The following is a 13,822-nucleotide window of genomic DNA, read 5'->3' on the forward strand; positions in this document are numbered from 1 at the left end:
ATTCATTGACAAATTGAACTATAATTTTTATTTAACTTGATTTAGTCAGTTAACTAAATTATAATTTTAGATTTCTGTCAAAAAAAAAAAAACACGTTTTTATCTATATAATATTCAAATAAAAAAATAACAGATCATATAATTTTGTTCGCTTCTGTTTCTTGTATTGGAATAGACAATTTTTGTTTACTTAATAAAGAAAAATTAATAAACAAAGTAACTCAACTTAAAATAAATAAATAACTTACTAAACAAAAATTGTAAATTTGTGAAGATATTTTGCAATTTACATTAAAAAGTTATAAATATATTTTAATGGGAAAATTTATTCTATAGATTAATTGAAGCTGTTGTATTTTTTATTATTACATTTAAAATTAATCTAATATTTAAAAGTTTTTTTAATTACATTTTTACTAAACTACAGATTTAAAAATATTTTAGTTAATATTTGCACTTTTTCATCTTGATATCTGGTTTTCTCAAATTCTTTAACAAATGTACAGAATCTGATAATTACAATCATGAAACAGATAAAGGGAAATAAAAGTGATTAAAAATAGAAGATGTCGATTTGACACTTGATCAAAATATTAGAATGGGCTGTAGTGACTTTAAAAATTGATTAATATTATTTTACAATGTGCATTTAATATATTACTTGACTGTATTTTTAATTGTTTATAACTAGTGTGAAAAAACATTGTTTAATGATAACAGCACAAATTCTTAATATATAATTTTCAGTATTTTTATTTATTCCTTCTTTACTGACAGTAATTCAGTGGGAGCTATCCAATGAGTCATAAACTTATCATTTAGAATTTGATCCTTTGAAATCCGATAAATTAATATTTTTTTTTTCGCTATCAATAATTTTAATTAAAAAGATTGGCGTAGTTGTTTTTGAAGAGGTCTTTTTCACCTTTTAAAAATGTTTTCTCTTAAAAGAAATCATCAACAGAAAAAAAAAAGTTTTTATCATTTCATATTCGATTCCCTATAATTACACACACACACACAAAAAAAAAAATCGCGTTATCGAATTATTAAAAATGTCATCTAATTTCTCAATGTCTGAACTTAGTATGGAATTGTTTCCGGAAGACCGACTTCCTCTTTTGCAAATTTTCGGCATTTATTAGAGTGATAGTACAAATTTATGTTAGCCATGTCATTGGACAGTTTCTGTCGTGAATAACTTGTAGTTAAATGACAAGAGCATTATTCTGCTGTTAATATTTCGTAGCACGCATATATTTAATGTGTGCGAACTCTTCTTTATGTGGCTCATCGAGATATGTTGTTATCCTCGATGTAGCCTGGATTTGAACCTGACTACCTTTAATTATGAGTCTGAGATCTTAATCACTGCGTCACTGAGCCCTTGAATGCAAGGAGTGTTTGCTAAGTTTTATGACTTGCGTGTTACTGAAGATATGTATATTTGTATTTTAATAATAATTTTTTAGGATTATTGAGACCGATTTACACTATAAGAAATCAAGTTCAAAAATATCTTTTTAGTAATTGCTGTTTTCTCAGTGTATTACAGGAAAAGAAAGTAAAATGTTACATTTCCCTAAAATTTATAGTGATGGTAGTTCGTGTTTAGACTGCAAATCATGCACTATTCTCTATAGTTTTGAGCATAAAAAGAATTTTTATGCATTGTAATTTTGAAATTTCTGACCAACAAATAGTTATGAATTTTTATTGGACAATAATTTTTTGTACGGAGTTGTCGTATTTTGTTTGATTGTTGACGAATCGGGCCGCGTTTTTTTGTCTTAAAAAAAATGGCAATTTCTGAGAACAAACGGCCGATTATTGCCTTTAAAAAATAATTTAGTATTTTTTCTGTCGGAATATATTACTTTTGCATGTTTTATGTAATGAAATCGAAACTGTGCATGTACTGTAAAGCGTTTAATTTTTGCAGATTTTCTAAAAATGCATCCCGTTTGGAATTTTCATTATTTATATTTCATAAAATTAATAAATTTCATTTTTTAGAAACTAATTTATTTTGTAGAAGGTAATATAACCATATTTTCGGGATATAGTCTAAATTTATTCTGGAGGGGGGGGGAGCGATTGCCTGTGAATTCGTTATTATTATTATTTTTTTTAATATAGCTTATATTTCATACAACTGCTTGCACCTTGTTATGCATCAAAATTCTGTTAAGTATTAAACATATTATAATAATTGTTTAATGATTTTTTTTAAATGACACCAAACTGATATTAAATTATAATCCATATTTTTTCAGGAGATGGTGAAGCTCTTGATAGTGATGATCTAGTCAGTTCTACTACAACCACTACTACAACTAGGTACGATTAATTATTTTTATTTTGTATTTGAATCTTAGTTTTCAATATGAAATATGATTTTTGTAACATGAGGCATATTTATGTTGCATAGAATAGATAGAAATAATGCAACAAATTAGTTAATACGATTGTGATCGTTTGAGTAGAACTAATATTACTTGAGTTAGTTATGTTATAATTTTTTTTTTACACATTATACATTTTTTCATTTGCTAATTTTGTATGACATTGTATACAGTGTGACAATGAAACAAGTGAATTTAAATACCACAAGAGAACGAATTTAATTTTTCATAGAATCGACATCAAATGAAAGAACTGTGTTATCATCTAATGTCATTCATATTCATGTAACAGCATAGGATATTCAGTTACTTGAAAGTGGGATTTACTGCCCCAGCTTTCATATGCATGTTTAAAATATGTGCATTCATGGTATCTATCTATTTTATTTTATATCAAATTATAGTAATCTAACTGATCACATCTGTTCGGAGGAATGCTCTTTACCTTTGCAGGTAGCTTGGCTCCATCCTCGCTTCATTAGCGCAGTGATGGAGAAACAAAGGAGGGTGCAGATGTCCTCGACAGCAGGCACAGAGAGCGCCATAGAGATGAAACATTAGTGTTACCAGTCACTTATTAAAGCCAAGCATGATGAGAAGAGGGAAAAAAATTATACCATGTCCTGGGTGCTATTTCCCTTGATTGATGACTAATAATTTTATAATGCACTAGATGTCATTACTGCTATACCCTTTTACTTAAATAAACTTGGTATTGAATTACAAAAATATTTAATAAATTCTGAATTTGAAAAGAAAACAATATATAGAGAACTGTAATTGTAGATTAAAAAGTAAGAATTACCTAATACTCCATCCGTGTGCTGCCCCACAACTTTAGCAAGGTTAAATTTCTACGATTTCTTCAAGTTAGTAGGTGCGTTTTATTATGTATATAGTATTAGTAATAAAAGTCAAGTGTATTTTATTGGTTGTAGTATCCAAAGTTGTAAGAATCAAATATAGTATTTAATTATATTTGATTTGTGCAACTTTGGGTATAAATAATGCAAATATTTTACAACGAATCTATTCGCCGTCATTTGTATTTAAATATTGTATTATTGTACGTCATTTGTATTATTTAAAAAATCAATAGTTGGAGAGTTAAAAAAAAAAACTTCAATTTCATGCCTGTCTGTTTCATCTGCATATTTTACTTTGCATTTTATGTTTGTAAAATCAGAAGTTCCCTATTTGTTAACTCTGGATTTTCATTAAATAATCATTTCGTTTCTTTTTCAGGGTAGTGACTTCTGTAATTTCTGATCCGGATGTTCAAAGCGAAGTGGAGAGCAGCTTTGTTCAGCAGCTGTCTGGAGATGACATTAGGCAAAGTTGCGAGATTACGTTCAGTGACACCGTACATGACACTTCCAGACCTGATGAGTAGATGACATCTAGATGAACACTGACCCATTCTTTTTTTTTTTTTTATTTGTAAAAGCTGTTTGAAGTCTAATGCTGTAATCGCTAAGCGACGGTTACTTGACAGTTTTAAGTTTCCTAATTCACCAGCCACTTGGTGTGCCATAACAGCCACGTTGTACAGCAATGTAATGTAACCGAAAAAATGTATTCTATGAATTGATGGTGTAACACACTCTGTCTCTCTATCATTCGAAGCAAAAATTAAAATTCTTTATAATTTATGTCCTCGTACAGAGGGGATCATCACTACAGTATATGCCGTTTGTTTCTAGTGCACTGTTTTATTGCATCTCTAGTAGACATTCTTGATAGTGTTTTTAAATTTTAAAAATGAGAATCTAAAGGAAGTTGAGAGCTTGTGTTTTGTAAAAGCTTGTAGTAGGTTCTGCTGCTTCTAACAAGGAAATGGACATTTGCAATTGTTGGTCCGTCTATCGAAACTTCCCAGTGTTGTGTTGGTGGAAATTTTAAATATGAAATATTTTGTTTGTAATAGATTTTAGTCTTAACTTATCTGCTTCTCTGTGTTGTTAGCTGCAAAAAATTTAATAAAATGTGTTCATATGATTTAGAAAATGTTTTGAGCATCATTTTGTGTCTTGGCTTTCATAAGAAAACATTTCTTCCAGAACGATAAGATTTGTTTGTGGTTTTGTGATTTTCTTATATTTTAGTATGGTTGTCAACGTATGTTAATCACGTTTTCAAACTAGTTCACTATTCACTGGTGAGCCCCGCAGTTAATATTTAGTGAGTCGTGACAAGATCTTGAATGTATATGTATTTTATTTCAATTTGCAAAATAAATTGCAGGCATAAAATCTTCCAATAACTCACATAGCGTTCGTGTAAATGCACAACAAAAAGAAGCGTAAAGAACAAATAAGTGACTGGTGTACACACGAACACTGCACAGTTAATTTAAAACCCCTTTTCACGATAAACATTTAATTTTAGTTTGTATGTTTTGAGAAAATTCAATATCATTTTTATATAAAATTATATTTTATGATAATTTTTTTCTTAATAAAAGTTTGTTTTTAATCTTAAAAAATCTCTCATATTGAACGTATAGTCTAAAAAATTTATAACCCTGAGAATGAAGTGAATCGTTATAAATTTGGTCTCTAAAAAGCGGGTTGCAAATAATGAAAATTCCTGTATTGTATTTTTCCTTGCCAAAAGCTTTGCATTACCAATTTCAAGTAAGATTTAGAACACACTGATCAGGATATGCAAAATTTGCTAACAATATATAATGTGTTAAAAATTAGTAGTTTCTGAACAATTTATATGTATTGTACAGCTATAGTATGAAATGCATTATAAGAACATTTGTGCTTATAGTCAGAACTGAAGATTTAAAATTTGGTAGCATTTGTTACATTGAAATCTAGTTATATTGGCTGCAGATTTAGGATTTATTTATTTCAATTCAATGCCAGTTTTATTATTGCTGTTATGGTGTGGGATTTTACAATGAGAAATGCCAGCTCAGGTGTTATCCCTAACATCCAACAACTGCTCAGAACTAGCCTATTCCAAATTATCTTAATATTGGAACATTAATAAAATGAAACTAGAATTGATTGTTGAGCATAAAAATTTTGATTGGTGGAAAAATTGTTTTAATTAAATCATGAGGACTTTATGTTAGAAAAAAAGAGAAAGAGTTTGAGAATTTTCCCCAAAGTTAATAAAAAGCTCCATCCACAGCAAACGTTGTTACAATTCAGAAGAAAAAAGTTTTGAATACACAACAGTTAAGCATAAAATTATATCTAATTGGGTTTAAAAAAATTACTGTAGAACTATTTGCAATACTTATAGTATATTTTATAATACACAACACAAACACTATTATTAAATTAAATAGGCACAAGGAATTTATTTAGCAGCAGAAGTGTTCAAAATATGTTAATGCAAAAAATTTGTAATGAGATTTTTTAAAAATGTTAATCTATTAAATTTTTTTTGTAACTCTTCACTTTTTTACAGTCAGCGATTTTATGCAGTAATCTGCTTTAGATAATTTATTTAAAATCGTTTTTTCCACCATCTTTTCAGCTTGATCAATTTTTTTTTCTGTATTGCTTTGTCAAAACTTTAGTAGATTAGGAAATTAAAAATTAGCAGAAGTCAATTCAGATTGCTTTCGCAAACGCATTGAAAATGCATGCGACTATACTATCAGTGTCATAATGGTCAGTGTGTACTGTAATTATTCTACTCCTAATTATAACCTCTGGCTCACTAAAGGTAGATGATGTTTAGAACCATATTATTCCTTTTACCCTTCATAATATTTGATTGAAAAGTGACAGAGCATTAATGAATTTCATTCCAAGGCATAATATTCTAAATATATTTAAATATTCTAAAACTGTAGCCTGGGTCATCTGTACTTCCCTCATCTTTACATCATTGTACAATCCCTTGTTTTAGAATATTTAATTATTCAGTCATTGTCATAACTTTGTTGGATAAGGAAATAGAAAACAATAAAAATTTATGAATTATGTCTCTTCTTTGTAAATAGTGCTTTCCCTCTGCCGGTTTGATCAGCAAGAACTCTAGCACTAAATGAACACTAGTCTAATGCAACCCCACCAGTCTCAGCTTATATCTAGGCATCCCATACATCTGTCTAATGGAATGTTTTATCAACTTTACTATTCTCTTCATTGAGTTCGGAAGCTAAGCACAAAATTTATTAAAACTGTGTGGAAACACACTACTGTGTTTAAAAAAATCGTGAAATAGTTCTGTATGAATATAATTCTTTCTTAGGACATATTTTTCACATACTTATAAAAAAAATGATTTTTGTAAGTGTTTGGTTTCTAGCAAGCATTGTGGCCTGCTAACAACTTAAATATTATATCTTGAAGTAAATATATTTCGATTATGGATGATTTATTGTACTGAGTTATTTATGAAAATATAACATATTGTGAAATCTCTGATGAATAGTTAACACTCAACTTTTATATCACGTTAAAAAAAAAAGAAAAAGGATTGCACTGTTTTTGTAATCTTTAAATATTGATTTATCGCAAGTGATACCAACATTGTTGGAATACGTCATCTATGCTCTCCAATAAAACTTAAACTACATAAATTAAATATATACATTAATATTATTTTCAAATAATTAATTTGATTATTTATTAAGATCGTTTTTAAATCTCAACTGTATAATATAGCACAATTTCGAGTTATTTTTGTCTGTTTTATTATTCGATTAAAAAATTAAATATGTTATTCATTACATAAAAATTTAAATATTTATCATTAATTGATAAAATAGAGGGAAAAAGAACATATAAAATGTTTTTCTAATTAACCATATAATTTCGATATGAACTTTTAAAAAAGTTACTAGTGAAATCTCTCATTTGAAACCCTTGTAGAATATGTAATTAAAAATGAAAAATTATACATATAGAAAAATTCTAACTTAGATTTTTTTCTGGAGAAAGGAATAAAACCATTGCATAAAGTTAAAGGGCGATATCCATTTTTCAAAGTATGGCATTTATTTTTGCGTTTTCTGCATGATTTTTCTCAATATACAGTAAGAAAAGTAAGAAACACCAGTAACATCTTCTCTAATATTCATAAATTTGAATTTGTGCTATGAACCGAATTCTAAATCATCGGCTCCATTTTCATCGATATTAGTGAAACTACTTAATTTCTCTTCCTCTCTTTTGTACCCTAACCTTGGAGATCGTCCAAAACCTTTTGTTCCTTTATACTTGAACTGTGAAATATTTGGCGATCCTGGCATACTTGTATTGCCATGCTCCTGTAGGGAGCTATAACTACTGGCATGCGATCGATGTTTGTTTTCTTCACAGTAATTTGTGGCACAATTATGAGAGAAAGATGAAGAACCTACACTAGAGATGGAATGAATCTGATTACTAGTTCTCTGCACGGGATCTTCGCAATAGGAAAAAGTTCCCCCAGACCCACTTGTACGGTGTTCATAATATTCTTGTTCGTTTTGGTCATCGCTGATTGTCAGTTCTTCGTCCCGTATGGCAGTTTCGTATTTGTCCAGAGATTCCATGCTGCCATCAGTGGTATTGAAATAAGTTTGTTCATCTCCATGAATGAGAACATCGGCTTTGCACTCTTGTGGAAGATTGAATGCTTTCTCCTGCATAAGATACGACTTACCTCCAGGGTACGATGACGTAGAAATTGTTTCTGCTGGATAGTATTTCATGGAGCCGATTATACTGTCTGCGTTTTGACTAGAATGAGATTGGGGCGAATACACATCTTTATCAGATTCGTTGTCAGATATTCGCGCCAAGTGGATGGGCCTGGGTGTTATCAAACACTGGCTTCCCCAGTCCGAGGACACTTTGGGTTCTTCGTTTTCTTCGTCGGTCTCTTTGAAGCTGCCATACTTCTGCTGCAATTGGGCATGAGTCAGTTCTTCTTGGGGAAGAGCTTCTGCACCCCTGCTGGATGACCGAACTGGGCGCCAGAGAGATTTTCCCGTTTCTTCTTCCAATATGGAACTATGAATGATTGAAATAAAAGAAATAAATGTTGAAATACATTTTGTAATATGCTAGAATACATAAAGTGATTTCATAAAATTATGATCGTTGACAGTATTGAATGCGTTTACCGTCTCAATCTCAATAGACGCTTATAACACAAATGGAAGAAATTTATAAATCATCCGATGAAAACATTGGATGCGAGAAGCGTAATTTTTGAAAACATATTAAGTCCCACTCCAACAACCCGTGTGCGCCTTGAGTCCGATGCATTTTGCAATCTTTCCCCTCACTTGTGCTTTTTCGGAGTTCTTTGACGTCTCTTCATTTTACCGATAGTTTGCGGGAAGATCCCGATAGACATTCACAGGCGAGAGTGGTTCAGATAGCAGATTTAAGACCATATCCGTAAATTCAGCGAGCCGTCGAAAAAAGACTTTATCGCCCATTTAAAAGAACAGTTTCAATATTTAGGTGCTTCTGTCTTAGTTATTAGCAATCACTTCGTTAGCAAGTTGAATTTATACTTTAACTAGTAGAATCTGTATAATGTTGCCCTTAGAGTGAATGTCAACGAAATCAAACACAAAATTATATGAAAGAAATTCCACGATTTTTAATCTTCTAATTTGGCTCCTTGCTAAATATATAGCAAAGAAGTAAAAACTCAACATGTTTTCTCTGCAAGGAGAATCTTTGAACTCGCCAGGAAGGCAATTAAGTAAAAAAAATAAATAAAAACGATTAGAATTTTTTTTTCATTTAAAATTAGTTATTTATGGTGCCCAGCTGCATCGCTGGGAATACAGGTTTTATTTCATGTCCATGATTCTGTCATATCGTCACACATTAAAGCCAGATCATTTTTATAGTCTTGCATACTTTATGTTCATTGTATATTTGAACATCCCTGCTGGAAAGACCAATTTGTGACATCATAAGTGTTAGTAAAAGTGTGATTGTCTTCTAAGTTTACCTTCTAACTTCTTGGTATTGTAACTTCATTTTTTTATATTCATTCATAAACTTAATAGATATTAAACAGAATCCTTTTTTTTCCCTACTATTAGTTCACACTCGATATATATATCTTGTTCAAATTTTCAATCGTTAATAAAATACTTTTTATTCATCCACTCAAGTTCAAATACATTTTTTTAAAACTTGTTATGGATGACACTTGATGTTAATACAGTTTTTTTTCAAATATTAATTAATTAATTAGATTTGTCCAGTAATTTCTATTTGGTCGCCAGTCGCTAAGTTTGCCGCCAAGCTCTGAGATTACTGACGTGACACCCGAACATAAATAATATAATATAAGAAAATAAGTAGGAATTGACTCAATTTTTTTAATATATATTACTTGTTTTGTTTAGCTTCTGACAATGAAAGAAAATTGCACAGTAAAATATTTGCTGAAATAATGATGAATGTTTAAATTTCAAGTCAACCATGTAATATATGATCGTCAGAAATTAGGCCAATAATAATAAATAAATTGTCGAAATTCAGAAAAAGATTCACTACTTTTAGAGTGGCATCACTAAAATGACAATTTTTAAACGAGGTGTGTTAGTAATATTTGCAGCAAATATCGATAAAAGAAATCTCCAAAATACAAGTTGATTTTTAATTAATTAAAATTTCAAAATCAATCGCTCCGAGATTACTTTTCCATTCACCAAGATACATAGATGCCAAATTTGGTAGTTGTAAGTCAAACGGTCTGGTCTGTAAATAGCCAACACACAGAAACACACACATTCATCTTTATTATTAGTAAATGTAGAGTTTAGAAAAAAAATATTAGGATTGATTTAAAGAAGATAATGAATGGAATCAGAATATCGGATGCAAATATTTTAGCTTTAATTCTTAAAAATTTTTGGAAAAAGTAACTATACATTAAAAAAGTATTCAAAATTTCTATAAATCATGTCAGAGGTGCAAAACAAATTCTCTTAGAAAAATAAATATTTGCTCTCTTTGATTTTTTTTCCCTATAATTATTAGAAATGATATATATGAAAAATTATCCCAAACAAAACTAAATACTAAATAGAAAACATTCAACAATTCATAGGAGCATTGAATCATTATTATAATTATCAGTGTGCTAAATTTCATGGGTGTAAGTGCGATAGATTTGTTGAACACCGCAGACATATATAAATACTTTCTTTTATAAATAAGATATCTATCAATCCAGTATTGGATAATATTTAGCAACAAATTTATTTAGTTGAATAGTCTAAAATTGAGCTATTTTGATTATCCAAGGAAGTTTAATGAACTATAACAGATGTAAACATCCGACATTTATTTTTCGTTTCAAAATACCATCGAATTTATTTGGATGAAAAATGCCTGATATGCTTTTTAAAATCACATGTAGGTATGAATGCGTTTGAAAATGAAAAGAAGATGTAGCTGTTTTACCAGCCTATTCGTTCTATTGTATAGGCAGGCATTCCGTAGATAAAAGTGGTAAAATATCTTGCGAAATAATCCATCTTAAATATTTGAAATTACAAAATTGCATTGTTTATATTGCGAATTTAATGATAGTGAAAAAAACTTATGGAATCAAATCGATATCAGCTGTTAAGGGATGTAAAATACAAATGAATGAATAATAAAATTAACAAATAAAAAATAAACTAGAGGTACATAGAAATATACGATCGGAAACCTAAATCATTTGAATTAAAAGTAGGTGGAAGTTCAATAATGATAAAACATCATCGAGTGAAAACTTTTTATTTGTTGATATTCAACACTTGGGTAGTATTTTGATGCAGAATTCCCCATATTCATATCAGGGAATTAAAGACCGAAGGGCTAAAATCTGAGGAAGAAACCACGGAGAGAAAATATTTGCGTGGTTAAGTCACATTTTTGAGGGAAATATCTAAAAACGAAATGAATCCATGCACCGAGATCCATGCAATTGTACTTCTCAAACCATTAACAGCAATTGTAAATGGAAAAAAAAAAAAAAAACCATATTATGTCCCGGGCATCACTCATTTTTGCCATGCTATGATTTAGAGTTATAATGCACACATTCAGTGATTCATCCATTCGGAAACGGTTTCACATACACTCATCGCCCATCTTTCCATTCTTTTCTACTATTGAAAACACAAAATGCATGTCCATCATCTTAGTATTCATAAACTATTGCATATTCTTTGTAAACAATCGGTATTTGAAACGAGGAGAAATTAAAGCTCCTGAGGTTAGCGTTTCCGATTATAATTTCATATGTGATTTTGGTTTGTTTCTGCATTTTCGACTCTTTCTTATCGCAAATCTGTGTTCATAATTTTGAATCGATCTCTTTATTATATGACATACAGAAGGCCAGTTAGAAACTGGGAATTGGAAGAGTTAAATTTGCTATCTTTAAACAGATTAATTTAATATGATAACTCATATTTAATTTTTTTTAATACCAATTCTTTTGGAACAGATTGCATGTCATATTTTTGAAATTGTCCGATTAAGTGTAAAAATTTTATACCTTCTGGAAGAATAAGAGGACGACACATTATCCATTGATCTCCACTGTGTTTTCCAAGGGAACTTTTTCAACAGATAATGCATTTTGTCACTATCATGAAGGCTTGAGCTGTCACTAGCTTCTACACAACTCATACTACTCGAGGAATTCCGGCGAAGACTTCGGGATCTTTCGTACAACCTCGTGTCTGAGTGAGATCCTCTGAGACCTCCTGGTCCGCTGGAGAAGGAAGATGACCGACTGTTGACAGCAGATCCAGTATCGTAATAACGGTCACTGTCTGCCATCTGTAATAAAAGTTATTTTAAAATTTGCCGAGATGGGGGCGATTTATTTTATAATGTTTAAAATCTTAAGTTTTCAATTTTTGAATGAGCTTACTTCCGAATCCGCTGACCAGTTGGCAGATTTTTTTTCTTCTGAATCAGAAACACCATCTGAAATAGTTATGAAATGTGTTAAAAGTATTTTTTATTATAAAATCGGGATAATATTGTTTAAGATAATTAAAAATTAAATAAAAATAATTAGATTGAATGTCTTCTGGGTACGAAAATGGTGGAAAAATTCCTGAATAGATAGGATGATACTCAAATCATTATTTTTCTGCTTAAGAATTAAATATTAGATTAAAAATATTGCTTTAAACATCTGATAACTGTGTACCAGTCATTAAAAATTACTAATATTATTAATGGGAATATTACGAAGAATCAGTAATTTGTATCTGCTATCATGGAACTTTTTTTCCTGACAGAACAAATTTTAGAACTTGGGTTGGCAATATATTTTCTAGGTTACTTATAGACTAACGGTTCTAAAAATGTGCTGATAAGGGTATTTTGCTTACTCTTAAAATTCAAAAGTTTATTAATTTTTTTAAAACAAATATACGCACTAAACAGGTTCCTTTGTTTAAATTTATTATCTAGCAAAATGATTTTTCTCAGTAGAAATACATATAAAGCGAGATTAATACCAGGATTCTTAAAATTTTTTTTTGTTAAGTAGCCTGAAAAACCCCACGTTTTTCTTGATAATTTTATATTAAAATTAACGATAATCTAATATTTGTCATATTAGATGTACATAAAGATTGCAAAAAAGTATAACATGAATTCTTAAAATTGAAAGAGACGGGTACCTTGTCTGGATATTGCTAACCGCATAGTCTCTTTCTTTAGTTCATGAGCTGTTGTCATGAGGTCATTGGCTGAGAAATCTATGTTCGCCCAATCATTGTATGGAGCCATTGTAAGTTGTTTCAGTCTTTCTTGCAACCAGTCGTCCGTAACCAGATCCTTCAAACGAAGAATATTATGAGGGGCATGAAATTTCGTATTCAACCATTTAAATTTGTTTTACTAGTATGTCGACAGGTTAAATTTAAGTAAATATATTGTAATATGCTTTTGGTTGAAGTGAAAAGGAAATACAACAATCAACTTTTCGAAATAGATTTTTGTCAGTGTATCGATAAAAATGTTTAATTAGAAAATAATACTTTATTAGAAATCTAGAGGTCAAAACAAAATCTAAAAGTTTGCGACGCTGATAGAAATTCTCTGAGTAAATAGAGATTTCAACCAATTTTATCAAAAAAATAATATTTCATATTTTGTATATTCTTAATTTTTTTAATGATCTTGTTATCAATTTTTTTATAATATTAATTGAGGCTTAATTCCCTGATACATTCTTCTTAACCTTACTTAGACCTTTATAATTTTGTTTTGACTTCCAGATTTTTGTTAAAAGAATTATTTTTCTACTTTAATATACTTATAAAAGCGCGTTTTTTTAAACATTTCGCTTTATTATTTTCTAATTTTTAAAATTTTTTTATTATTTATTATTATAAATATTATGGTGTCTTGCTATCAATTTTTTTTTCAAAATCACTACTAGATAGTGCTTTTATATAATTTCAAAAT

The 13,822-nt window shown here is 29.6% G+C and overlaps 2 protein-coding genes across 15 annotated transcripts in view; one reads left to right on the forward strand and one right to left on the reverse strand.

The window, feature by feature from the left end:
* The window catches only part of LOC129981785 (ankyrin-1-like), a 187,332-nt gene extending 182,920 nt beyond the window's left edge, over positions 1-4,412 (forward strand). For all 13 annotated transcript variants that reach the window (XM_056092795.1, XM_056092791.1, XM_056092792.1 and 10 more), the window contains 2 exons: positions 2,277-2,340; positions 3,651-4,412. In XM_056092795.1, coding sequence (XP_055948770.1) covers positions 2,277-2,340; positions 3,651-3,798 — 212 coding nt within the window. In that variant the 3' untranslated portion in view covers positions 3,799-4,412. The remainder of the gene's footprint in view (positions 1-2,276; positions 2,341-3,650) is intronic.
* Positions 4,413-7,354: 2,942 nt separating this feature from the next.
* The window catches only part of LOC129981025 (uncharacterized), a 90,877-nt gene continuing 84,409 nt past the window's right edge, over positions 7,355-13,822 (reverse strand). For both annotated transcript variants that reach the window (XM_056091625.1, XM_056091626.1), the window contains exons 14-17: positions 13,033-13,189; positions 12,270-12,325; positions 11,889-12,175; positions 7,355-8,374 (exon numbers count right to left, since the gene is read on the reverse strand). In XM_056091625.1, coding sequence (XP_055947600.1) covers positions 7,474-8,374; positions 11,889-12,175; positions 12,270-12,325; positions 13,033-13,189 — 1,401 coding nt within the window. In that variant the 3' untranslated portion in view covers positions 7,355-7,473. The remainder of the gene's footprint in view (positions 8,375-11,888; positions 12,176-12,269; positions 12,326-13,032; positions 13,190-13,822) is intronic.

The sequence above is a fragment of the Argiope bruennichi genome, chromosome 8 (genome assembly GCF_947563725.1).
Source record: "Argiope bruennichi chromosome 8, qqArgBrue1.1, whole genome shotgun sequence".
Classification (NCBI taxonomy): domain Eukaryota; kingdom Metazoa; phylum Arthropoda; class Arachnida; order Araneae; family Araneidae; genus Argiope; species Argiope bruennichi.